The 25187-nt window shown below is 52.3% G+C and overlaps 13 protein-coding genes across 13 annotated transcripts, besides 1 other annotated feature; 7 read left to right on the plus strand and 6 right to left on the minus strand.

Moving 5' to 3' along the window:
• Positions 1-151: 151 nt before the first annotated feature.
• CPAR01_12361 (FtsJ-like methyltransferase) lies at positions 152-1425 on the plus strand (the record flags this gene model as incomplete). The annotated part of the gene is made up of 2 exons (XM_060496618.1): positions 152-254; positions 317-1425. The coding sequence occupies 2 exons, from the start codon at positions 152-154 to the stop codon at positions 1423-1425; spliced, it is 1212 nt and encodes a 403-aa protein (XP_060344151.1).
• Positions 1426-1465: 40 nt separating this feature from the next.
• On the minus strand, positions 1466-2067 carry CPAR01_12362 (acetyltransferase; the record flags this gene model as incomplete). The annotated part of the gene is made up of 2 exons (XM_060496619.1): positions 1466-1794; positions 1854-2067. The coding sequence occupies 2 exons, from the start codon at positions 2065-2067 to the stop codon at positions 1466-1468; spliced, it is 543 nt and encodes a 180-aa protein (XP_060344152.1).
• A 1452-nt stretch (positions 2068-3519) lies between these two features.
• Positions 3520-4077, plus strand: CPAR01_12363 (uncharacterized protein; the record flags this gene model as incomplete). Its single annotated transcript, XM_060496620.1, has 1 exon — positions 3520-4077. The coding sequence occupies one exon, from the start codon at positions 3520-3522 to the stop codon at positions 4075-4077; it is 558 nt and encodes a 185-aa protein (XP_060344153.1).
• A 230-nt stretch (positions 4078-4307) lies between these two features.
• On the plus strand, positions 4308-4970 carry CPAR01_12364 (uncharacterized protein; the record flags this gene model as incomplete). The annotated part of the gene is made up of 3 exons (XM_060496621.1): positions 4308-4348; positions 4423-4472; positions 4525-4970. 3 exons carry the CDS (start codon positions 4308-4310, stop codon positions 4968-4970), a joined length of 537 nt encoding a protein of 178 aa, XP_060344154.1.
• On the minus strand, positions 4434-4802 carry CPAR01_12365 (uncharacterized protein; the record flags this gene model as incomplete). The annotated part of the gene is made up of 1 exon (XM_060496622.1): positions 4434-4802. One exon carries the CDS (start codon positions 4800-4802, stop codon positions 4434-4436), a length of 369 nt encoding a protein of 122 aa, XP_060344155.1.
• A 1265-nt stretch (positions 4971-6235) lies between the features above and the next one.
• CPAR01_12366 (uncharacterized protein) lies at positions 6236-8496 on the plus strand (the record flags this gene model as incomplete). Its single annotated transcript, XM_060496623.1, has 4 exons — positions 6236-6254; positions 6637-7180; positions 7792-7813; positions 7873-8496. 4 exons carry the CDS (start codon positions 6236-6238, stop codon positions 8494-8496), a joined length of 1209 nt encoding a protein of 402 aa, XP_060344156.1.
• A 473-nt stretch (positions 8497-8969) lies between these two features.
• On the minus strand, positions 8970-10650 carry CPAR01_12367 (glycolipid 2-alpha-mannosyltransferase; the record flags this gene model as incomplete). Its single annotated transcript, XM_060496624.1, has 3 exons — positions 8970-9953; positions 10024-10146; positions 10189-10650. Coding segments are annotated over 3 exons (1569 nt in total), but the record flags the coding sequence as incomplete, so codon positions are not given.
• Positions 10651-13544: 2894 nt separating this feature from the next.
• On the plus strand, positions 13545-14063 carry CPAR01_12368 (MarR-family transcriptional regulator; the record flags this gene model as incomplete). The annotated part of the gene is made up of 1 exon (XM_060496625.1): positions 13545-14063. One exon carries the CDS (start codon positions 13545-13547, stop codon positions 14061-14063), a length of 519 nt encoding a protein of 172 aa, XP_060344158.1.
• Positions 14064-14082: 19 nt separating this feature from the next.
• Positions 14083-15021, minus strand: CPAR01_12369 (uncharacterized protein; the record flags this gene model as incomplete). The annotated part of the gene is made up of 1 exon (XM_060496626.1): positions 14083-15021. The coding sequence occupies one exon, from the start codon at positions 15019-15021 to the stop codon at positions 14083-14085; it is 939 nt and encodes a 312-aa protein (XP_060344159.1).
• An 862-nt stretch (positions 15022-15883) lies between these two features.
• Positions 15884-15970: a sequence feature (Short protein (CPAR01_12370, KAK1527812.1) was converted to a misc_feature.).
• A 513-nt stretch (positions 15971-16483) lies between these two features.
• On the plus strand, positions 16484-17395 carry CPAR01_12371 (uncharacterized protein; the record flags this gene model as incomplete). The annotated part of the gene is made up of 1 exon (XM_060496627.1): positions 16484-17395. The coding sequence occupies one exon, from the start codon at positions 16484-16486 to the stop codon at positions 17393-17395; it is 912 nt and encodes a 303-aa protein (XP_060344160.1).
• A 436-nt stretch (positions 17396-17831) lies between these two features.
• Positions 17832-19485, plus strand: CPAR01_12372 (major facilitator superfamily transporter; the record flags this gene model as incomplete). Its single annotated transcript, XM_060496628.1, has 2 exons — positions 17832-18447; positions 18503-19485. The coding sequence occupies 2 exons, from the start codon at positions 17832-17834 to the stop codon at positions 19483-19485; spliced, it is 1599 nt and encodes a 532-aa protein (XP_060344161.1).
• Positions 19486-19742: 257 nt separating this feature from the next.
• CPAR01_12373 (catalase/peroxidase HPI) lies at positions 19743-23206 on the minus strand (the record flags this gene model as incomplete). Its single annotated transcript, XM_060496629.1, has 6 exons — positions 19743-20982; positions 21252-21387; positions 21554-21985; positions 22176-22248; positions 22682-22836; positions 22909-23206. 6 exons carry the CDS (start codon positions 23204-23206, stop codon positions 19743-19745), a joined length of 2334 nt encoding a protein of 777 aa, XP_060344162.1.
• Positions 23207-24677: 1471 nt separating this feature from the next.
• Positions 24678-24872, minus strand: CPAR01_12374 (uncharacterized protein; the record flags this gene model as incomplete). The annotated part of the gene is made up of 1 exon (XM_060496630.1): positions 24678-24872. One exon carries the CDS (start codon positions 24870-24872, stop codon positions 24678-24680), a length of 195 nt encoding a protein of 64 aa, XP_060344163.1.
• Positions 24873-25187: the final 315 nt, after the last annotated feature.

Here is a 25187-nt window from a genome sequence, read left to right on the forward strand (position 1 = left end):
GAACAGCGCTGCAGCAAATTTTCTTTGGCGGCCATAGCGGGCGTTGACCCCTCCAAAAAAAAACATTGCTGGCAATTTTCCCCTCCCCCGCCATTTCCGTCTCGTATCAGCCCTCGATAGTTCTCTTCCCGACTCTCGCTATCACTTCAAGATGGGCAAATCTTCCAAGGATAAGCGCGATGCTTACTACCGTCTTGCAAAGGAGCAAGGCTGGCGTGCACGCAGTGCCTTCAAGCTGCTGCAATTGGATGAAGGTGACTCATTCTACCCCGCCATCCCGTGACATTTTGACTATAAATGCTAAACGACGGTCCAGAGTTTGACCTGTTCGCCAACGTAACAAGAGTCGTTGACCTGTGCGCCGCCCCTGGTAGTTGGTCTCAGGTGCTGTCTCGTGTTCTCATCAAGGGAGAGAAGTTCGGTCGTTCAGCATGGGAGGATCGTGAGGCCAAGTTCCGTCAGGAGATGCTGGGCGTCTTCCCGGCTACCCCTGAATCTGCTGTCGCAGGGCAGAAGACCCAGATCGCGACTGCTACCGAAAAGATACAACCTCGCAAGGATGTCAAGATCGTGTCTATCGATCTGCAACCCATCAGCCCTCTCCCCGGCATCATTACTCTGCGTGCCGACATCACGCACCCCGCCACGGTACCCCTTCTCCTCAAGGCCTTGGATCCCGACTATGACGCCGCCAACTCCAAGAGCCAGCAAGCCAGCCATCGCGTCGACCTCGTCATCAGCGACGGTGCACCGGACGTCACGGGCCTCCACGACCTGGATATTTACGTCCAGTCCCAGCTGCTCTTCGCCGCCCTCAACCTCGCTCTTTGCGTACTGAAGCCCGGTGGGAAGTTCGTCGCCAAGATCTTCCGCGGCCGCAATGTCGATCTCCTCTACGCGCAACTCAAGATCTTCTTCGAGACTGTCATCGTCGCGAAGCCGAGATCCTCTCGTGCTAGCAGTGTGGAGGCCTTCATCGTCTGCATCAACTTCCAACCCCCTACTGGTTTCCAGGCCAGTCTTGAGAACCCGCTTGGCGTTGGTCACGAGCTGCCCAAGATGGTCGAGGAGAGGAGGAGCCAGCTGCCTGTCATGGCTGATGCGCTTATGCAGAACCCTCTGACTGGGAAATGGGACTCTGCTCCCACGGCGTCTGCGACGAGGGGAGATGGTCAGGTTGTTGAGGTGGAAGCCTACGACGAGACGGACGAGACGACGGATCATGATAAGCACATTAGATGGATTGCACCCTTCATCGCATGTGGTGACCTGTCGGCGTTTGACTCTGACGCATCATACCAACTCCCCGAGGATCACGTTTCTTTGGATCCCGTCCAGCCACCGACGGCACCCCCGTACAAGCGCGCAATTGAGCTGAGAAAAGCCGCTGGCGGAGCATACGGCAAGACGTCAATTAAGGCATGATGATTACGACAACATTTCAATACCAACATGGTGTCCGCACTCAATCCTCATCCTCCTCGTCTGACGGACCGTTGGGCATTGCAGGGCCGCGCTTCTCCAGCAGATACAGCTTCCCTGAATGTGACACGCCCCATTCCGTTGTCTCCAAGGCCTGCTCATACAACTTACTCGCTTGCGGCGAGGACGTCAGAAGCAGAAAGCGTCGCAAGTCGGGCCACTCGTCCAAGATCTCGTTCAAGCACTGCATCAGCCACGGCGCCAGTCCCTTGCCTTGGTGCGTGGGGAGGACGTAGATGTCCGCCAGATACCCAATGGTGGCGTAATCCGTCACGATGCGGGCGAAGCCCACCAGTTCAGGGCCTTTCTTTCCTTCTAGAGGGTTAGGCAACGAACCTAGGGAAAAGGCGACGGAAGGCTTGTCGACATACCTGCAATGTCGGCGGTAGACTGTGGGAGTTTGTACACCCCCAGACACAACGAATTGTCTATCAGCCTCTTCAGAGCTACTTCCGGAACGCGCTTCGTCCACCACAGCAGCTCAGAATCAAAGGCATCGTTCACGGCGTTGAGGTCGACTAGCGACCGGTCGGTGGAGATGAGGTACTCGTCCTTATACCACTGCTTAGATATCTGATTCGGCATCGTAGCCCGCTGCCTAGATGAATGAATGAATAGAGGATGTAGTTGGAAGATACTTGAAACTCCCACCTTGGTCTGTGGTGCCCGGATCCGTACGAAACCTAACTCTACGAGGGTTGAGCTCGAGACTGCATGCGGAAGAGGGGGATCGAGCGGGAAGTTCAACCCCCGCCTCCGAACAAATGTCCGTCACCTCACGTCATGCCCGCCCGGACTGAGACTTTGCGAGCCACCCACCCCCCGTCTGTGAAGGGAATGCAAGTTTGGGCCGGTGAGGTGGGGTAGACCATCTGCCGGGTTCCCTGCTATACCTCTCTCGGTAAGCTCGCTCCGGGTGGGGTCCCTTCGCTCCGTTGCTCGTCGCGGTCGCGGGGGCAGTTTTGTGGGGCCTTCGGGCTTCAAGTGGGGGTACAATGCTATGCCGGTCATTCCATCGGTGACCTCTTTCCCTATTACTACTGCCCTCATGCTTCCATATTCTCTTATTCTCATGAGACTTTTTTTTTTTTATTGCCTCCAAAAAAGAATGAAATTCGAGTACACAGCTCACATGACACACGGAGAATACGGGTCAAAAGGCAGATCGCACTGCAGACTGTTTGGGGTTCGGGCTGCTGCGCCGAGGGCTGGGAAGAGAATGAAGCTTGTCAATAATTGTTGCAAGTCGGTCCAAATTGTGACAATGCTGGCAGTTGCAAGAGCGTTACAGGGCTTGATGACTAGATCCTAGTGCTCGAGGACATGATGGGCTCTGCTGGCTATCAGCAAGGATGCGGACAGTCATTCAGCTTTTGTTCTCAGGAAGGAGGGTAGGCTTTGATATCACCTTGAGTACGAATGGGAGGCCTAGCTCTCCAAACCAATTTGATTCCAGAGAGTGACTGAGTCTTAGAGAAAGCAAGCGACTCAAGTATGCGACGTCCTCCTACCCATTTGCTAGGGTCAAAATCGTGAATCCAGCTGCCTGCGATAGAACGACCTCGTACACGCGAATACGCGGGAAGAAAATAAAAGCCTTGGATACGTACTTGCCCTTTGAAATAGAATTGTACCTTCCGTCTTTCTTCTACCGGTCTCCGCCAATCTCAATCCCCATTAAAGGTCGAACAATTTCCAGCCCTCCCTCCATCTCCCCTTTCTCCCTCCTCCACCCACTGGAAGTTGCCACAACACCACAACCACAACTCAGGGCATTTGATGCCCAGCTTCGCCTTACCGTATTAGAAACATTGCTCTAATTATTTATCTCCTTTGGCATGAGAGAATCGCTGGAGGCACCGCGCAAACACAGTTATCTACCGCTGCCGTTCAACATCGCTTATCCTTCAGGCCAAGCCACCTCCGAACCACTCAAAATCAGGCTAGTCTCTTGACTTAGGAATCTCAGGTATACCCGTGCATATTCTCTGCACCTTCCTACACAGATGCTAACTTCAAATTTACGGCAAGAACGTCATGATGTCCACTGACCGAGATGACCTTGAGCATTTCACCGCCGAGGTGAATGGCGAGGTGTCAGATCGCCCCATGCGTAGTGTCATTGACACCAGAATTCGAAGCTTCTACAACGCGATCGATAGAGGAGACTGGGACGCGGCCAAGGGTTACCTGAGAGAGGACGCCAAGCTCGTATGGAGTCTAGATAGCCCGGGTGCTATTCACAATGGTGCGGACTCGGTCATCCAATACTATCAGGATGACCAAGAGGAATATCAAAGCACTGTCTTCAAGCTCCTAGTCGTCGATAGGGGCAGAGCTACTTGCTATTTGGAGGCTTTCTGGATTGAGACAGTTTGCGAAAATGAGGTTGCAGCCAAGGCTGCATCGGGGTTCGAGCGAGCACGCATGGTCTGCATCTTTGATGTGGACGAGAAGTGCCTCATCAGACGTATCGAGTTCCGAGACACAGATCAAGAGACCATCACCACAGGCGGCGGCCTCAAAGAATTGAGACACGCTGCAAAGGAGTCTAAGAAGGACGTCGTGGTCATGAAGGAGAATTTCGGGTTTTAGAGAAGGTCTAGGGGCTCCACAGAGAGGGCGCCATGCCTCATAGCTTACACGAAATCCTTGAGGATAACAGATAGGCACATTAAAACATCGGTAAATCACAGCAAAGGCTTCCAAGCACGCTTTCTTTCTAGTTTTGATTTCGTGACATCTTCGTGCCATTGCGAGCAAGAATGTGGGCATTCGTTATTTACAGCAATCTGACTACCTGGACTGATAAGAGTAAACTCACAATGCCGTCCTTTTTCCACATTCACAGCGAGCTTGGTGTCAGGTCTGTTGGAGGAGTGGGGAGACGATTCATGATTCATTCGCGTGAACCAAACTCTTGCACTGAACTCGCCAAAGTCTTCAATGCGTCATCCTATTGCATCAAAACATAGTGTCACTCGCCCGAGGTGAGATGCTTTCCTCGACTCTAAGACTTCCATCACCTTCCTAGGTTTATAGGATTGCTCGCTGGTGGATTCAGTGTATGCATCATCCCTCATGAGAAACTTGAAGTTATCGCTGATAAACAGATGGGTTTCACCTACGATGGATCGACACTCCACTTTTTGGACTTGGGTTGCGTTGTCGATATCGGGGATGAAACTCTTCTCACTGATGATGGCCCAGCCTGCTCGAAAAACTCCATCTGCTACTTCGTGCACATGGCAGGTGACGCGGCTGCGGCCGGAGAGATTGAGTATGGGCGCGACTTCCAAATCTCGGTATTTGGACGCCATGTCGGAAAGGTCGGTCTTGTGTTATTTGACGATCTCGTCACGATTCTTTTAGATTCGACCCGAAACATTGAGTCTCATGTTAAGAGTCGCAACCTGAGCAAACGCCACTCCGAAATTGGGCCATCCGCGCTTGTTGCAGTCCTTGAAAAAGATTCGGATCAGGTTTGACATGGCAGGCTAGTGACACTGGTCGCGAGATTTGCCGGCTAGCTGAGATGCTTGGATTTTGTGTAGGTGAGTCCCGAGGGACACTGGTATCGACCAATTAGATAGATCGCGAAGGAAGTACGAGAGCGAGCCAGGTATTAGGCAGCAGATGGATGTTGATGTGTTGTCTCCTCCTCATAAGGCCAAACAGCTCATGCTTCTGCTCTTCAATTTTCCGGATCATGGCACCATTCGATGTTTGCCTCTGAGTCCCGTACAATCATCCCTTGAAGTCGCCGGAAATCAAGAATCTCACCTGTATAAATACCTCAGATCCAAATCAAATCAAAGTCACTGAGATCACCATACATGGCGACCTCGAGTGTCTGGCGAGGGCAACACAAGCACTCCTTCACTTTGTTAATGCAGAAGTACGGAGATATCGAGAGCTATATACGCGAGCGCACCGTTGACCCCCCTTTAGCATGAACGCACGAGGGCACCATATTATCGGAGCTACCTGTCCAAATCTGGGCCTAAAATGGTGTGAGAATACTCCAAAAATCAAGCTATATCAGTGATGAGTTGAGAGTGTATGGTCATGCCGTACGCAGACAGACAAGGCAGAAATCGGCATGTATTAAAGCAAGTAGCGATGGGGCTGTTTGTCGAGTTCAACAGAACCACTATCTGCATCGAAACCACACATCTCCGACCGCGGACACATCACCAAAATTCGCACCGTGATTAGGAAACTAACCATGCCACAGCTAATCGGGTCACATGTAGTTGTACGAGGAAGATAGATTTGGGTCCTGGTTGTGAACAATGACAGAAGGAAGAAGATTGAGCTTGTAAGGGGTCTAGACCTGAGGCCGACAGAGGCATCCTGATGGTCAGCAGACTTCTGAACGTCCCTCAACAAGCCTAGGAGCACACCCTCAAAGCAAAGTTGCCATTTTTCTGTTCAGTCCTGAAGGGAAGTGGTAACACGAGGTCGTGACGCCACACAGTGCCTGTGCCTCAATTTCGACCTTCGTGATGTAAGGTCCATCATCTCGATCCTGATCTTGAAATCGTGAATAGGAAGGGCGCAAACCTGAACAGTGACTGGTATAATACAAAGAAGGGAGCATAATCTTTGTGCGACATATCAAGCTGTCGTCTGTTCAGTCCCGGCATCTTTCCTGACACCCGCTGACACGATAATATAGGTTTGTGAGGGCTGCATCCTTTACCGATTACCTGCGCCGCCACATCTCCCAACTCATTACTTTACCGCCAAAATGATCTGCGCTCTCGGGCGTCACAGCCTTTGGCCTTGTTCTCGCTTTGTTGTCCTGTTCATCAATGTACCGACCCTATTTGGCGTGACTCCCGGCTTTCCCAATCTGGAAGTAATCGTATCTCATGTTCTATCCTCCACCAAGGAGGCCCAACATCAAATGTTCTTAAATAATGCTTAAATGCCAATATGAACTATCCAATATGGCCAAGTGAATTTTCGTGACAACAAAAAAGACTACCAAACATCATCTTCAGAATTCAATCGACCAAGACTCGCCTAGAACACAACCTTATCACACGCTTCATTGCATCGACCACTAGAAAAGCTCGCCCACGTATCTGTAGAAAGTAAGGAAGATACACCTTCGTGATGCGATACCCATCTGAAAATTGTGTGTAGTGGCTGCTTCTGACGAAACCATTCGTCCTGTCCTTGACATCATCAAGGAAGTCAAGGAGCAAGGGAACGGCACTGAGGTCAAATACAACAACTTGAAAGTTCGCCGCTTGCTAGAAGAGGCAGCTGAAAATTTTATGCTCGGATTGGCGACGGTCGATAAAAGTGTCCTAGAATGGCTTGCCGACGACTGCACCATGATCGACCCTTCACTCGACGAAAAGAGTTACCGAGACTACGTCGTCCATGGAAAGTGCAACATAATCAAAGCACTTGGAGGCGACAGTCCAACTGCATATAAAGTCAGAACCAGCAGATATATCCCAATCTCAACATTTGTTGAACAGGGCAAAATCTTCTCTTATTGGGAAGGGTTGATACGGGAAAGCACGACTAAGGGGGCGAACAAGGCCAAGGAGGCGAGCAAGACTACAGAGGCGCTTAGAGCGGAGGAGGATATGAAAGGGGACTTCCACGTCGGCAAGTTCGGGGGAGCCTTTGTGATATACCTCGACAAAAATGTCATGATCAAGAGAGTGGAGTTTAGGTACTCAGAGATTGTGGCGCTCGACTGTGCATTCAATCAGCTTGTCGAGGCAACAAGAGCCAGAAAAGTTGATCTACACTTGGAAAGCGTCAGCGAAGAAACTGCGTAATAGCAGAGGCATTGTGCAGTCAGCTGTCACAAGAAACAAAGGTGCAATGACGGGACTCGGAAGGCGCAAACTCGATCATATGTCATTGGAAACATTGAGGAACTTACCTTTTGAATATATCATTAGCATGAATTGACAAAAAATAGAAGAAAAAAAATATTTCTTATCATCGTTAGAAGGCACTCAACGGCAAGTGGTCTCTGCTTTGCACAGACAGGCAAGCGTTCTCAAGAACGACTTCCTGGTGTTTTGGCATCGCAACTTCTTCAACGACATCCTCCAGCTGCATGTCCGGCAAGCTCGCTCTTTCTTATCCTACTCACTGGGAACGCGAGGGAGCCTCCAAGGGGCTGTCAACATCACTTGCCATAATTTCTCCTGATCTTCTGTCGCCCCACCCAAAACAACACGACGTCCATCTACGCTCTGCGCTCGCGGTTCTTTGCCACCATCCCACAACCTCGCAGAGTCTCTCCGTTGTCTGATATCTATCCGAATACAGGCAGAGGCTCCCCATTGATTTCGTAAGCTGCAAGGGAGAGAAAGTTTGCGGTCATTGTTGCATTGCTAAACATTACTTCAGGTCTTCACCATGAATGGTTCCCCCGAAATTGACCCCGTCCAAGAAGCCATCCACTTCTGGTGCAATGACGAGAACGTAGATTGGCTCGAAGAAATACTGCATAGTCATCTACAACCCCTCATAGACAACATCAACGCCGGAGGTCTCCATAGCAGCTGGGAATGGTTCACCGACGACGCGACTCTGACGACAAGCATCAATCTTCCACGCTGCGAAGGAACAACCTTTGAAGGAAGAGAAGGAATCAACGACTACTTCGCCAGCCAATACAATGCTGAACCCCGTATGAAGTTTGTTCCACTCCTTTGCACCTACGGTCAAGGCCACATGGCATGCCATGCATGGTATAGACTCGACGATGAACATGGCCTTTCCAGCCCTCGCGATCATCAGCTCCTCATCACGGCGGACTTCAACGAGTACCACAGACTAGTCAGCATGGAAATCAGCGAGTATACGGTTGCAGGGCCGGCGTCTTATATTGAGACAGTAGACAATTGCGTCGCTTGTAGGGCCATGGCTTCCATGATGCGAGAGAGACGGATGGAAGAGGACGCGGGTGATAGCATGGATGATGAAGCCTATTCAGATTGGCCTTATCGCAATGACGACCACGACCACTAAGGTTATGGGGAAGATTGACATTGTTACCGGCAAAATGGGTTTGTTATGCGATGCCGAGATTGAGGTACGAGGCAACGTGTTTGACTTTGCCGTAGCATTCAATGTAGAAGTTTGATTAGCTCGATGAGTTTACTGTATCCATGGATGATTCTCAAAACACGCCCGTGTGGTGAGTTCACAGTCTTGCCTGGCACCATGTTCACAGTCGTATTGATCGGACTAGTCTACAATACACTGAACCTAGGTGAGGTGGGTACTCTAGGCAGTTCAGGCGAAATGTTAGGTGTGAATCATCAGTCATTCTTTGAGGATGGCTACCTGGTGCTGATAGAAGCTGTGTAGGTTAAATTGTACCGCGAAACAAGTGAAATCCCAAGCCTGAACCCCCTTGCCCTGCTGCTCGGAAGCGCCGTCTTTGGCTCTCCATACACACCCGAGCCCCAGGGGCTAATTCCGAATTCCAGGTCAAAAGGTCACCATCCCAACACCCCAAGGAACCACTTGAGGCGATCGCAAGACCAGGAACGCCAGCTATCCTCCAGCGAGTACCAAGTCAGCGTGACATCGACTGGGTATCTCTCGGGCTTGTAGAGCTTGAAGTTACGCTCATCGAGGGCAGTGTGTCCGAGCTGGGCTGCTGGAATACCTCTCTGGCGGGCCATATCGGACGCCATTCTCTCCCAGACGAGGTGGATGAGCAAGACTTGGTTGTCCTTATAGGCGCCAAACCAAGAAGCTTCTACTACATTGGCCAGGTAGTTGGGACTATTCTCGGTCTGCAGGTTGGAGTTGTAGGTCGGGTGAGGCATCGGGGGGCAGCTGTGGAGGCCATGCATCTCGCAAACCATATCACCGAGGAGCCAGAACTTGTCGCGTGGGAGGAACATGCTGGCACTCAGAGAGTGGACAGGAACGTTGCTGGTATTTCCGTAGTAAAACTCGCCGGCATTGTCGAGATAGTCAAAGTAGGAGCGGTGCTCAGGTCCGCGGAAGTGGTTGAGATTGCCAATCTCAATAGGGGTGTCCATGTCACACTGGTCGTAGCTCGCAGCAAGCCGAGTGGTAAAGGCATCGGCAACAGTGTTTGGCTCGCACTGCTGAGGATCAGCTTTAAGGAAAACACCGGGGGGCATGTCACCCTCAGTTCCCTGTCCGATGGCCCTGCAGCTCTCGTCCTCCAAGCTCAGGTAGAAGCTCTCCATATCGTCAGCCTCATCCACGTAGTAGTCTGATGAACGAGTAGGCTTGTTGGCTTTGGCACTGTTGCCTAGAATCCAGGTGATATCGGCAGTGGGTCGAACCATGTCGGGATGCGTATCCATGAAGGACTTGGTACTCTTCCAGAGGAGCTCAGAGTTAGCGGCACCCTCGAAAGAAACCTTATTGACTCCATAGGCAATTCCGCGGTCTCGCATGAGACGGAAGACATCGACTGTAATATCACAGAGGAACTTGGTCTAGAACAAGAGCCTTGTTAGCCAAGACAAATCAAAGGAGGGAAGGGAAGAAAGAACGATGCCTACTTACGCCAGGTTCAACCATCCAAAACCAATCGTAGGCTTGAAGACGCTTCTCTCGGGCAAAGAGTCCAGCAGACCAGCGACGTCTGTGATGGGCAGTCTTGATGAGGGCCTTGTCGGCGTTCACTCCCTAAGTGCGCACCAAACCAGCCTCGAAGCGACCGGGGTCAACAGAGCTCGGGATAGTCCAATGCTGCTGGGGGATCAAGTTATAAGTGACAGTCGAGGCAGTAGCGTTGGAAGTAGCGTCCTTGAACTCTTCGCTAAGCTCCTCATGGCTGAAGAATACCCAGTCGTAGCGGTACTTGTGGTTGAATCGCTGCTCGAGCTGAGCAACAGAGGCTACCATTTGCTCCTTTTGCTGCTCCGAGACCAGCGAGACAAAGGCAGCTCGTAGCGAAGCATCGTGAATGTGGACAGAACCACACAAAGCAAGGGGAACCTGAAAAAGAGCCAGTGCAGTCCAGAAGACTAGAGAAGCACAGGATCGAAGAGACAGCTGGCTGTGTGCCGCCATCTTGGCCGCTGTATCGAGGTGTACGATCAGGGGTAAGATGTAGCCTGTAGGGGGAAAACAAGTGAAGGTGAGGGAGAAGGTATCAACTCCACGCCGTGACTGGTGCGAAAAAGGGAATCTAGCGGCGACGTGCGCTCAGGGTGGATTTGTTTGGATGAGGTTGTTGTGGGGGAGAAGGTTGATGGAAGGGAAAGTCGAGATCGTGATGCTGACAGGAGGAGAAGTCGTGTGGGCGGCTAACGAAGAAGCAGTGAGGCACACAACCTCACTAGCGCCTCGCTTAAAATTCTTCTCATCTAGAAGGCAGGAAGGAGCGTGTATGTTGATGCCTCTTCACGTGATTTGGTGATCTGGAGACCTCATCGAGAGGTCTGCGCCTCAGGCGCCCAGGGCAGCTCGGTGAGGCCATACCCAGATGATATACTCCTGAGACACGTGATTTCACCTGAATGCTTGTGTGATAATCATAAAACGCACTCTGGATGTTCATGTTCGAATCTGTGACAGCCTCCTAATTCCATGCCTTGAGCTCCCTAATCTTCACATGGCAGAACAGGAGACTGTCGAGCTTTTCTTTACCGCAGCAGAAAAGCATCATTGATGTCAATGCCCAACTTATCAGCGCCCTCCGGATCTTTCAGCACCAAAGGCATCTGCTTCTGCACGAAGGATTGCTACCAATCCAAAGACCAGCAAAATGTTGAAGAGGTCTTGCTGGCTTGGAGTCAAAGAGGAACAATGATACTGGCCTTTATATGCAAGCTTTGACCTGTGCGTTGATTGCAGTGTCAAGCATCCATGGCCCGCTGGAAACAAGACCCGGTTGGTTGTTCATTTTTGCTGCGAACTAAGGAAAATATGATAGATTGATCTGACAATGGTTGAACGTAGGTGTCAACAAGAACACCTCCACTATGTAGCACATGTATTCATCTCGTCCTTCGCTTTCCACTCTTTCTACCGTCGCTGTATAATACATCTCTATCTAGGAGGAACTCAAGTATTGCTGTATGTTTAAGACATATGCCATACTGAAACAGGCTTCTTCCGTGCCAAGCATGAGGACTCGCGCCATGATTGACAAGCTTCCGTACCATGAAAATACTTCCAGCACGTATTGCCGCGGCAAGGGGGGGAATGTCGCCCATGACCCCTTTGGGGTTCATGCCGGACTCGAGCAAATAGTCAAGGACGTCCTCCCGCCATCTACAGGCAGCCCCGGTGAGACAATTGTCCTCCGAAGAATTGATGCCATAAGAGTTGAACCTAGTTGATGACAGTCCACCGCTGGATTCAAGTAGGTGCTTGACGATGTCCAGGTTTCCCCATTCGTAATGGAGCCGAATCACAGCATTCAGCATATGATGTCCGTGCTCTTCATGCTCAAAAAAAGAACAGATGTTTTTGAACGCGTCCATTGATCTCTTTTTGTAGACTGCTCGGTAACGCTCGTATACTTGTTCATCCATTGAGTCAACGAGAACGTGTCCATACGGGAACCCGGCGAATCTGTGCTGGCCGAATCGGCTCGCGAGGGGGGTCTGTTTCCGATGGCGTCGTGAAAACACGGCACTGAGACCAACACCAGTGATGTCTATGGGGCAGTGGATCTCCGAGAGGTTTCAGCTTCGTAGGACCAAGTGACAGCAAATTCTAGCTTCGACTGGAATCGTGAAGTTCTCTGTTCAGGCTTATCTGGGAACCAGGAGTGTGGAATAGGGGGATCATGGTCGCAGCTACCGCCGACAACGCCTGCTGACAATTTATCTTAGATGATGCAATAGGCGCGATTCAGCCTGTTTCTCATGCTAATCACCAACGTCATTCTCGCATTGATGTCCATGGAATTTACGCTCGCCGGTCTTGAACAATCCTCGCACTTCGATCTCGATTACGCAAATTCTCTGCCGTTTCCAGATGGGATATTATTATACGACAAAAACCGCTTTGCAGCACAGATATGGGCGTGTGGAGTCATGGACATACCAAAGTTTGATGAGGAAGGGTGGCTGCATTTTGTCTGTTGGTTATCCCAAGGATCTACGGCTCTTGGGTGCATTATGTTTGGTTTATTGGTGTCCTTCAGTGTCATGATATGGTTGGACTGGAGGGGTGGGAAATGCTTGGTGACAATTTGGGTGCATCGCCGTGGGAGCTGGCAGTCTGACTTTATCTAAATCTAGAACATCGTCTGGCTATCATAAAATTTAACATGCCATACGTGCGGGTGAGCCTGGCGAAGTTGACTGAGGTTCTGAGATGTCTTGCGGAGGGGGGTTAGCAGTTCGGAGGAGTTGAACGGCGTGTTACGCCAGCCATCAAGAAGTCCTATCTATCTAGAGATGACATCGTAGTAGTCGGGCTTGTCGGGCCATCCTTGTACAGCAACTCCAGTATGGTTTCTTAAATTTGAGAGTGACAAAAGCTGCATTATAGAACTTTCACCCGTTTCTTGAATGTAAGTCATTTGCTGCGAAGAACCAGACTTGACTAGTCACACTGCTCTGAGTCGTGCCCTTTCCAGAATCCTTTCGATATACGGTCAAGTGACTGTATCTGAGCTTCGAGTTCTAGGTTCTCCTGTCAGAGGATTGCATTACGATTCCCAAGTTCTGATGATAGCTTGACACTACTGAAATCTTATGAGCCAGTGGTATCTTTGCTGAGCGCGGGCCAATTCAGAAGCCTCTAGAAGCCTCCAAGCTGACTCTCTGAGGTCACTGGTGTCTGCCAGTGACACTAAACATGACATGCAGCGTGGCGCTTAAGTACAGTGCGCCCTTGGATGACATGACTTTGACATTCCCCACCAGAGGCCCGAGGCCAGGAACAAGCTCACCGCTGATCAAGAGAGGCCCCCTCCCACAAGTGATAAGAGAATCCAATTGGCGACGGTTCAAAGTTTCGCAATCAAATCATTAGCTATTGCAGTCTCCCAGTCGCTGCATTGTCTTTGAGAACTCAAGGGGCAAGTACTCGTCCAGTCTGCAGCACATCGTCGATTCGCTAAGATGGCGTTAACCAACGGCTCCAATGCTCTCAATTCCATCACATTCCGGAACCACCGCCCGGGTGACATGGGCTACATCACCCACCGACACGGCGCAATCTACTCCAAAGAATACAACTACGGCGCGCTATTCGAGGCCATGGTCAGCCAAATCACGGCAGACTTCCTCCTCAAGTTCAACCCAGCCAAAGAACGATGCTGGATCGCAGAGAGAGACGACAAGTTTTTGGGCTCCATCATGCTCATCGAGGACCGCGAAATACCAGGCAGAGCGAAGTTGAGATGCTTCCTTGTAGAAAAGGAAGCAAGAGGCTCCGGCTTGGGAACGGAGTTGATACGACTTTGTGTTGAGTTTGCAAGGGAGGTTGGATTCGAGAGCGTTGGTTTATCAACTGATAACCACTTGATCGGGGCGCGGCGATTGTATGCAAAGTCCGGGTTCGAGTTGAAAGCCACCGAAGAACATCAAGCCTGGGGAGAGAAGCGAGTGGGAGAGACTTGGGAGTTGCAACTGAAATAGCCGAAAACACAACTTTCAATCACCATGTGATATCTAATGCCAGCGAGCCGCCCGAGTTGATCTCTCTTATTTTCCCTACACCTCTTTTTTGTCGCCAGTAGTTGGTAGCTGTCAGCACTTCGGGGCAGCCCTGCACTAGCCCGCCCCATCTCCTGAAGAATTCAGGACCCAGCTCCCAACCATTCAAGTCCCAGGCGTCTCCCCATATGACAAGCGATGATTTGGAGGGGGAGTCCAAGTCCAAGAGGTCGCAAACTAAAGCGTTGCACAGCTCATCTTCGTCTATCTCGCCCGACTGAATACCACGAAGAATGTTATCCCTCATCTTCGGTATTGGGAATAGGTCCAGCCATGGATGATGCTTGACAGTCCTCTGTAGTGCCGTTGGTGAGAGATGAGGCGGCAGGACCTCGCTGGATCCGGGCCGCTCGGGGCCTTGATGTATGAAGAGAGAGTCGCCATCGTCGCTCTCGATCAATTCTACCGGGATGCCTAACACCAGCGCATTTCTTGCTAGCGCGTCGAACGCGTTGAGTCTCGTGAGAGCGGGAAGGTCCCGCGGGGTAGGGAGCTGTAGGGTCCAGTTCAGAGAGGCTCTCTGCAGGAATTCGGCGACATTTTTGCGTATGCCGGCGCATCTGAGCAAATAGTAAATCCCAAGCATCTCTTGCATTTGGGACGAAGTCATGGGTCTACGCGCATTAGGCGCAGCAGCGAGGATCAGGCACATCTCGGCTTGAGGCTCTGCTGAAGCTGAAGCTGTAGTACTGTTGAGTGCAATACGCTTCAGGTGTCTCTTCTGCCCTGGTTGGATTACAATATCAGCCTTCTTCGCTAACGGGATAGCATGGTTGACAGCGGGGTTGTGGAATGGACCTACGGTAGGCTCTTTGGTGAACCCTGTTCTGCCGTCTTCGTCTTTCGGCGGCGCTCGCAACGCCCGTCCAATCGTCTTCATCGTCTAGTGCATCTACTTCTTTCGGCTCCATCTCGAAAATGATGTTTTCGATATCTTTGCGCGTTGATTATCGAGCATGCTGTGGGCGATGTTCTTTCAGAATTGTGTTCCTATGGGGGATTAATAGGTTGCTTACTCCCTTGTTGGCTGGGATGAACCTACTACGCTCAAAGGTCCAGTGGGACGTGCTGTGTCGCAGAAATAGATTGCTTACTCCCCTGTCGATGGGGCTTGCATGGGCAGCTTGCCATTCGCCCATCTTGAGTGTTGGGGGTAAAAAAGGAATCTTCAGACTTGTTCTAGGCTGGTTCGAGGTTGGTTTGTTCGGTCGACGACCAACCGGAAAGACTCCTTTGAGCCTTTACTGCGGATGTTCTGTTTAAAGCCAAAGAACTCACGAGTCATCCACCGCGAGCTGGATGCAACGGAACGGGGGTTCGCCGCCACATTTGACAATACTGTCGATCGCCGGGCACTACGAACTGGCGACCTCGTACAATAACCTGTGGTGATTTCCTCGACAGAAACCCCGCCAGCCATCGAAAGCCCACAAGCCATAGGTAACTCTACGCGTCTGACGCAACCCCGAAATAGCGAGTCTGTCGTCAGTTGATGCCCAAACATCAAGCGAGGATCGCATGATTGTTAGAGACAACCATACAGCGCGCTCCACTACAGCACGGGGTATTTATGCACCGCGTAATGATAGGAGTCGAATCACCATGAAGATCGAGTCGTTCTGGATAAGATATTACTGTCCGTAGATGCTTGTCTAAGCCTCAGGATTGACACCCCGAGGATGACTCCGTGAGTTTCGAGCTGACAGCATCCGCTGCGAGATGCCCAGGGAACCGTCGGGACGTCACCGAGATCTAAGGAGTGATACGGGGACGTTGTCCCGGCCCACACAAACGCCGAGCTCCCGGCTACGTACCTCCCGTCCTTCCATGACGGCCCGGTACAGGTATCTAGGTACTTTCTCCCATTGAAGGGAAGGTGCGTTACCAAATTCAGAGTCCAGGCCGGACCTACCCGACAAGGGTGTAAGCAACGAGGAAGTCGCGAGTTGGCTCATTGAGAATGCCGGAGCCTCTGATAGAATTTATGGCTGACAATCGAGAGCCGCCGAGACTGGGAGTCCCCGAAGAAAATCCCAGCCAGCTCCGTTCTCTTGTCCTCCTTGGTTCGAATCTTCCTCTTTCAATGACTTGCTTACGCCCCAGATCGGCTCGTTGGACTGGCTTATCAAGCATTGTACCCTCGGGCTCGTCGAAGTTCCCGCGCGGCACCTTCAGCCGCCCATCGGACCTCCGTTCTTCACATTCAAGCTCACTTCTGACCAATGTATTAAATCGCCTCTTCCCTTTTTGTTAACATCTTGACGTTTGCTAATATCAGAAAGTCACTCTACCTGCCACGGTTCAAACCCCATGGTCGAGCCATTTGCACACTCCGTCCCAAGATGCCATCCTTCACTGCCGATAACATCCCTGATCTTCGCGATCAGGTGATTATTGTTACTGGAGGAAACGTCGGTCTTGGCTTCGAGACGATACGGCAGCTCAGCAAACACAACCCAGCCCGAATTTACCTTGCAGCCAGGTCCCGAGACAAAGCTGAAAAGGCTATCCAAGAACTCCAACAACAGAACCCCAAAACAACAAACATCATCTTCCTCGAACTTGATCTAGCATCTTTTAACAGCGTCAAGGCTGCCGCAGTCGAATTCCTCAAGAAAGAATCTAGATTGGACATACTCGTCAACAACGCTGGCATCATGATGACCCCCGAGGGCCTTACCAAGGAACGGTATGAGATCCAGTTCGGAACCAACGTGATGGGGCCAGCGCTGTTTACCCAGCTTCTGCTACCGGTCATACGAGAAACGGCCAAGACGAACCCCGAGACGCGTGTCGTCATGCTGTCTTCGAGTGCTCACGCACTAGCCCCGAACGATATCTACAAGTTCGAAGAAATCCGAACAACAATGCCTAACCGACCTACTACCCAACGATACACCATGTCGAAGCTTGCTGACCTCCATTACGCCAAGGCTTTGGCAAAGCGAGAGAAACAAGTCAAGATCGTTCCTGTCCATCCGGGGATGGTTGCGACCAATCTTCACCATGCTTCCACCGGCATGTTTCTCAAACCTTTCCTGTATGCAGCCATCTTCTTCGCCACGCCTGTGAAGAAGGGTGCCTTATCGCAGATCTGGGCAGCTGTGAGCCCTGACGCCAAGAGCGGGCAATACTACGGTCCTACTGCTAAGGCGGAATCTGGTTCGAAGCTCAGCCAGGACCGCGAACTTCAGGAGAGCATTTACGGTTGGATCCAAAAGGAACTCAAGGGGCATGTGGAAACCATTGACTGATTGGTATACCGATGTAGCGTACTAGATCATCGAGTGGTAGGAAACACCGGACTCGGCGACTGTTCCGGCCGAGCGAGATATTCAAGCATATTCGACTTGGTTGGGTGGGTGGAGGAAAGTCTTGTCGCATTTCAGTCTGGGGCTCAAAGACATGAAATGAACCTGAGTAATGAATCAAAAGCGAATTCCAGAGACTTGATATGCAAAGATCGGCCAATTGGCTGCAAGTGATCGTTTAGTCTGACCCCGTCGACCTGCATTACTCCAGATCCCCGAACCGAACCGAACCGAGCCACATGGTGATCGCAAGGAACGAAAAGAATCCTCGAAGGAACTGCTTGCCAATGATTATACCAACAGCAATGTCATCGTGTGTTCCATGGACACTCTGCATCGTTTCATTCTATTCGATTCCTGAGACAAAAGCAGGATTATCATGGGTGATTCACCTGCAGCAACATCGGCCGAAAAGCCCCAAGAGACGAACTCAGAGCAGTATGGAAACACCCAGAGTGCTCTGGATCGCGTGATCACAGCCGCATCTTATGTTCCTCCTGAAATGAGCCCGATCCGTCGCCGCGCCGTCATGTGTGCCCTCTGCCTGACTCTTCTACTTAGCGCCCTGGACATCACCATCATCGCCACGGCCTTACCCACCATCGCAGCAACTCTTCAGGCCACGGCATCGGAGTACGCGTGGGTGGGAAGCGCGTACACCTTGTCCAGCACGGCATCCACACCGGTCTGGGCTAAGATGTCCGACATATTCGGCCGGAAGCTCACAATTATGACTGCGGCAGCAACATTCATGGCGGGAAGCCTGATCGCGGCCTTGGCTGGGAACATTCAAGCTCTCATCGCTGGGAGGACTGTACAGGGGCTCGGGGGAGGTGGATCGTTGGTTCTAATCACGATTGTGATTGGCGATATTTTCAAGTTGGAGGATCGGGCCAAGTACTATGGCATGACTGGCATCGTCTACGGGATTGCGAGTGCGGTCGGCCCTGTACTTGGAGGTGTCTTTACACAGACGATTGGATGGAGATGGTGTTGTGAGAAGGAACCCCCAAATCCAATACGGAGCGGCATGGAACTGACATTTGATAGTCTTCATCAACTTGCCGTTCGACGGCGTCGCCCTGGTGGTGTTATTCTTCACCCTCAAGGTTGAAACCCCCAAAGAGCCATTAATTACCGGTCTTCGGGACCTCGATTGGATTGGGTTCCTTCTCATCATAGGTGGCACAATCTGCTTCCTCTACGGCCTCGAAACAGGTGCTGGTGGCATCGTACCCTGGAACTCTGCTTTGGTCATCTGCCTCATCCTGTTCGGGGTCCTCATTCTCGCGCTCTTCATCATATGGGAGGCTCGCTTCGCGAAGAATCCCGTTATTCCATTCCGAATCTTCCGAAAGGTCACCAACATTGCCTCTTTCACCCTTGCTTGCATCCACAGCTTCGTTTTCATTGCATACGACTATTTCCTCCCGCTGTACTTCCAAGTTGTCCTTGGTTTCAAACCGATCATCGCTGGAATTACGCTGTTTCCTCTACTCATTCCGCTCACGGTCATGACAATGCTCGGGGGGCTGTTCACCCGGAAGACTGGTAACTACATTATTCCCATCTTCTTTGGTTCGGCGCTCATGACTCTCGGGAATGGCCTATTCATCAGCTTTGGCATCAGCACGCAATGGGCCAAGATTGTGGCATTTCAAATGATCACTGGGTTCGGTGCCGGTGTGCTCTTCCAAAGTCCCATGATCTCAATTCAGACTCACACGGAGCAAAAGGATATGGCGGCTGCTATGTCGGCCTTCAGTTTTGTGAGGTCTCTCTTTTCTTCGATGTCCATTGTCATCGGGACAGTGTTGTTGCAGCATAACCTCGGTGGTGGAGAGCTGACGGCAGGGAAGCTTGGTTCTGAGAATGGGAACGATGGAACTTCAGGGGCTAGCAAGGCTATCTACATGTCTGCTTTGCGTGTGATGTGGGCATTCTTTACTGGCGTTTCTGGTTGCATGCTTCTAGCTGCGATATTCATCAAGCCGAAGCCGAAAAAGTCAGGTCAGCCCAATACAAGTTCATAGAAATTTCTCCAGACATTCCAGTAATTGAATAGTCTTCTAGAGTACTGTTGCGTGTCTCGGCATTGGGAATGGTTTCAAGGGCAGGTACTTGACTTCTTATGCCGACCGACCAAACTGAATTATGAGTCACGGCGATGAGCTGTAGGGGGGACAGAGTACAGGCGAAAGAATATATGAGGTATAAAGTAGATACAAGAATAACCGCCAACACCTTAAATCCTTAACATAGAAACAGTTGGGTTAGTGCGGATAGCACTTTAGTACTTCTTCAAGTCGAAGCGGTCAAGGTTCATGACCTTGTCCCAAGCAGCGACGAAGTCCTTGACGAACTTCTCGTTGGCGTCGGAGCTGGCGTAGACCTCAGAGATGGCACGGAGCTCGGCGTGGGATCCGAACACGAGATCGGCGCGGGTGGCGGTCCACTTCTCGGCCTTGGTCTTGCGGTCGACACCGGTCCAGGTCTCGCCCTCGGTGTCGGTCTTGGACCAGACGGTGGAGATGTCGAGCAGGTTGATGAACCAGTCGTTGGTCAACTGGCCCTTCTTGGCGGTAAGAACACCAGTGTTGGACTGGTCGAAAGTGGCGCCGAGGGCGCGGAGACCACCGACGAGAACAGTCAGCTCGGGGGCGGAGAGGGTAAGCTGCGAGGCCTTGTCGACGAGGATCTCCTCAGTGCGAGCGCGGGCGGTACCCTTGCCATAGTTGCGGAAACCGTCGGCCTGGGGCTCGAGGTAATTGAAGGCGCGGACGTCGGTCTGCTCCTGGGTGGCGTCGACACGGCCGGCAGTGAAGGGGACGGTGACGGCGACACCAGCGTCAGAAGCGGCCTTCTCGACGGCGGCGGCACCACCAAGAACGATCAAGTCGGCGAGGGAGACCTTCTTGGCACCGGTGTTGAAGCTGGTCTGGATCTTCTTCAGGGCGTCGATGACCTCGGCGAGGACGGTAGGGTTGTTGGAAACCCACTTGTTCTGGGGCTCGAGGGCGATACGGGCACCGTTGGCACCACCACGCTTGTCGGAGTGACGGAAGGTCGAAGCGGAGGCCCAGGCGACGGAGGCGAGCTTGGAGACGTCGAGACCGGCGGTGCCGAGAATGTCAGACTTGAGCTTGGTCACATCAGCATCGTCAATGAGCTCACCCTCCCTAGCGGGAAGGGGATCCTGCCAGCCGAAAGTCTCCTTGGGGATCTCAGGACCGAGGTAGCGGGCGACGGGACCCAAGTCACGGTGGAGAAGCTTGAACCAAGCCTTGGCGAAGGCGTCGGCGAGCTCCTGGGGGTGGTCGAGCCAGCGGGTGGTGATGTTGAGGTAGGACGGGTCGTTGATGAGAGCCAAGTCACTGGTGAGCATGGTGGCCTTGCGGAACTTGGTGCTGTCAAAGGGGTCGGGGTAGTCGAGGGTGCCGTTGACAGCCTCCCACTGGTGACCGCCGGCAGGGCTGGTGACGAGAGTCCATTTGTTGTGAATGAGAGACTCCAAGTAGCCGTTGCTCCATCTGCAGGTACAAGGATTAGCGTCGGTGTGTCACTGCATAATCACCCGGTGTGGTTGGTGTATAAATAGCTTTTCTTGGCCTCATCGTTTGTCGCCTCATCATTTCTCCCATGACCTTCTCTTTCTCTCAAAGGCGAGTGTTCGGCAAATGAGAGATACAAGACCTCTCAAGAGTGAGTGGAGGGGGAATGGGAGTGACTGGAGTGCCAAGACCCTGAGGGGCGCAAATCATATGCAAACGGAAATAGACTCATCACAATCATGACTTACTTGGTAGGGGTCTTGGTCCAGACAACCTCAAGACCACTGGTCATCTGGTTGACACCGTTGCCATCGCCAACGCTGTTGTGCCATCCGAGACCCATCTCGCCAAGGTCAGCGGCCTCGGGCTCGCCTCCAATGTTGCCTATGAGAGACGCCGGTTAGCATTTGCATGTTCCAAAAGTGGCGGTGAAAATCGCGTGTTCCCGGGGGTGAGCCGGAGCTCTCTCCGGAGGCGCTCAATTATTGCGCGTTCGTCCGACTTGCACCGGGATGGTGAAGAGGGGACGCGTGAATGAGGTGCAACTCACTTGCAGGCACAGCACCGTGCGTCTTGCCGAAGGCGTGTCCACCGGCGATCAGAGCGACAGTCTCCTCATCGTTCATTCCCATGCGATCGAAAGCGACGCGGATGTCCTTGGCCGAAGCGGCGGGGTCGGAGCTGGCATCGGGGCCCTCCGGGTTGACGTAGATGAGACCCATGTGGGTGGCACCCAGGGGCTTCTCAAGCTTGTCGGCGCGCTCGTTGATGTCGGTGCTGCCATTATAGCGGACATCGTTGCCCTTGGGGACGAAAGTCGTCTCTCCACCCCAGTAGACGGACTCATCGGATTGCCAGGTATCGGGACGGCCAGCGGCGAAGCCAAGGGGGGTGAAGCCCATGGACTCGAGGGCGACGTTGCCGGTGAGCAAGTACAAGTCGGCCCATGAGATCTTGTTGCCGTACTTTTGCTTGATAGGCCCTGTAAAACATGGAAGAGGTAGGATTAGCAAACGTTTCTTCTCTCTCTCTATCTCTCAAGAGCCCCACAACAACGCTCTATTCGCGCCATCGAGCCACGGCAAAAGTGGATATCGCTACCGAGTCGATGATGCAAGTCGAACATGGGTGGGCCGAATCACAAAAGAGCGCATAAGGATAGGAAATCTTACACAGCAGGCGGCGAGCCTTGTCGAGGTTCTGGTTGTCAGGCCAGCTGTTAAGCGGAGCGAAACGTTGTTGGCCCTGCAGCAGTCCAATATTAGTAAACGCCAGTCCTCAAGAAGAATCAAAAGATGTGATAAGATGCAAACAGCCCAGGTCTATATTTCGTGACGCGGTGCGGGTGGAGAAAAAGTCGACAGAGATGCTTTAGCACCTCTTGGCTTTGGTCCGGGATAGGACAAAAACCTCCGTCTAACCAATTGAGATTCCAACGCGAGACGAATAGGACCGCGAAGAGATGATCAAGTGCAACGGTAGGCAAGGAATAAGAAATATGCTAAAATGGAGGGGGGGTTACAACGCGGTGTTTCTTCCAGCTACCTCGTGCCAAGTGGGAAAGCACTAGGAAGACCGGGAGAGCGGGGGGAGGAGGGAAGGACTTTCGGGATAGCATAGCCAAAGAGAAGAGAGTAAAACATAAGCCAAGAGGTGTAGTGAAGAAAAAACGGCTCACCATTCCACCGCCACCTCGGCCGTCAATGGCGCGATAAGTGCCGGCGCTATGCCAGGCCATGCGGATGAAGAGACCGCCATAGTGGCCAAAGTCGGCGGGCCACCATTCCTGGGACTCCGTCATCAGGGCGTGGAGGTCCTTCTTCAGAGCCTCATCTGTCGTGGGGTGTTAGTGAGGATCCTCCCACACATCGTTTATTCTTTCCCCTCCCAATTGAATCTACTCACAATCCAGAGAGTTGAAAGCCGCAGTGTAATCGAAATCGCCTCCGTACGGGTTGGTCGCGGGCTGGAATTGGCGAAGAGTATCGAGTCTAAGCTGGCAAGGCCACCAGTCGTGGCTGCGGGTGCCGCCGCCAGCCTGGTTGCTGATTCTCGAGCATCGGCCGAAGCCCTCGGCCGTGTCCCTCTTGGGGAGCTCGCTGGTGACGGAACCATCGCGTTTGGCGAAAGGGCAACCCTCAGCCGTGACGGCGGGCAGGAGAGCAGAAGCTGCCAAAAGGCAGCTTGAAAGTTTGGCGTGCATGTTGACAAGACAGATTGATCCAGAGGACGTTCAAAGAAGGAATGACTAGGTGAGAGTGAGACCGGGGGGTAGCAGACTCAACGGGTGAGAGATGAGTGTGTTCCTGAAGAAGAGGAAACAGATCTTTATTCCAAGATGGGACGAACCCCAGGACATAAGTAATAAACTGTGACGACCTACGACTCACGAGCAATGACACGGTTTCTGGCAGGTACCACGAGCCACGATGGAGCATCTCCATGTGGGAATAATTTGATTCCAGAACTCCATGATTAGTAACAATACCAAGACCTGCGAAGGCCGCTTCCAAGCCCGGCGTCCCCAATGCTGCGCAAGGCATCGCTGACGGGGGCCTTGGTAATAAGCTTCCTACAACGGCAGTCGAGTCGGTATTGCGCACTAAGATGCCCCATGGCAAGGTTTGCGATCCAGAGTAAGCGCCTGGAATAACAATCTTGTTTGATTAGGATGGGCGTGAACATACGCAGATTGGCAGATGGCTCTTTGGTGTGGTCTGATCCGCTTTTCACACTTTTGGGCAGGGATGTGTCCTAAGCGATGTCCATATGGGTGAAACTTACGGCAACTTGTATGGAGAAGACATGGGGCCCAAGGAGGAGAACACACCAGGATGGAGTTGGCGTGGCCGGGATTATGAGTTCAGATGTTGATCCATAGCCAGGCATAAGCTAGGGAATCCGGGGAGCTGACGAGCTGTGCTCCCTGCTCCGATGGTCAACAGTCAACAGTATGATGCGGGCCGGTGCCAAGTTACTGGGTGACTGGAAGAGTAAGGTAGTATTTCTGTAAAGCCTGCAATAATTCACACCAACCGCGACCAATTGTGCGATGACAGTTTCCAAGCTGCGGGAGCCACTTTTGAATCTAATAGACTTCGCCCCCTAAACTCCGAAGAGCAACAAATCGGATCATATCAACCCGCCCTCTCCCTGCTATATCCTGCTGTACCCTGTCTGTAAACACCACTTAGAAGTTAGGACTGCATATACACTTAGCATTTACGGAGCTGCCCGCGCGCAACGGGCTAATTGATGCCTCCGTCATTCATCTGGCTTCTGCGGACTTGCGACTTTGTTCCTAGCGAAGCTCCTAGAGAGTCTCGAGAATCCATGTCCCAGCAAAACCCCCCGAATGCAATGCCGGGTGGGAGACTAGACAACCTAGCTGTACATACGGAGTAGACAACCTGCCATTACAGGTCTAGACTCTAAAGAGTCGCACAAGGTTTTGGCCCAAATCGCGACCACCCAACATGGGATGAAGGAAGCTTTTCATCAATCGTGCATTGACTCAGCCCTACCTCCCTCTGGCGGCGGGCAAGTATTTGGGTGTGGAAAGAAGCAAAAGCAAGCCTCTGGAGGGGAGGATCTGGAACCCGAACGCCTTCCCCCTCCTAGACGACCCTCTTCGACGATCCATCCCCGCGCCGGCCGGCCGTTGATGGCGGCCTTCAACGGCCTCGACTGGAACGCACGGCACAGAAACACTCGGAACCACAGTCCACAGACATACTGCAAGGTGACACCACCCACACAGACATGCGGGCGGGATGGGATGCAGCCAGGCGGCGTGGCAGATCAACACGCCAGCTGCAAGCACGAAAGAAACCCTCGACAGGCCGGGCCAACCCAGCCAGCACCACCATCCTGAACAGGAAGGCTAGATTTGAGGTACGCGAGTATTCGTGCATGCACCTTACAGTAAGAGAGCTGTCGGCCGAAAATCCTGCGACCCCGGCTGTGCCCGTGCCAAAAGATTGCCCCCGAGTAATACTGTATAGCCACATCAGTCACCCCGTCCACCTGTTCTGCCAAGATGCTTGGCGAGGTGGCTTCTCATCACATGCAGAGTCCCCTTGGGCCTTGGACACGCAACACCATTCCCTTGGCTTGGAACTGCGAACCCGGAGGCCCTTGGGAGTTTGCTGGGGTAAGCCGCACTGGGAAGCACGGCGACAGCA

The sequence above is a fragment of the Colletotrichum paranaense genome (genome assembly GCF_030867605.1).
Source record: "Colletotrichum paranaense strain IMI 384185 chromosome Unknown Scaffold_11.1, whole genome shotgun sequence".
NCBI classification, from domain to species: Eukaryota; Fungi; Ascomycota; class Sordariomycetes; order Glomerellales; family Glomerellaceae; genus Colletotrichum; species Colletotrichum paranaense.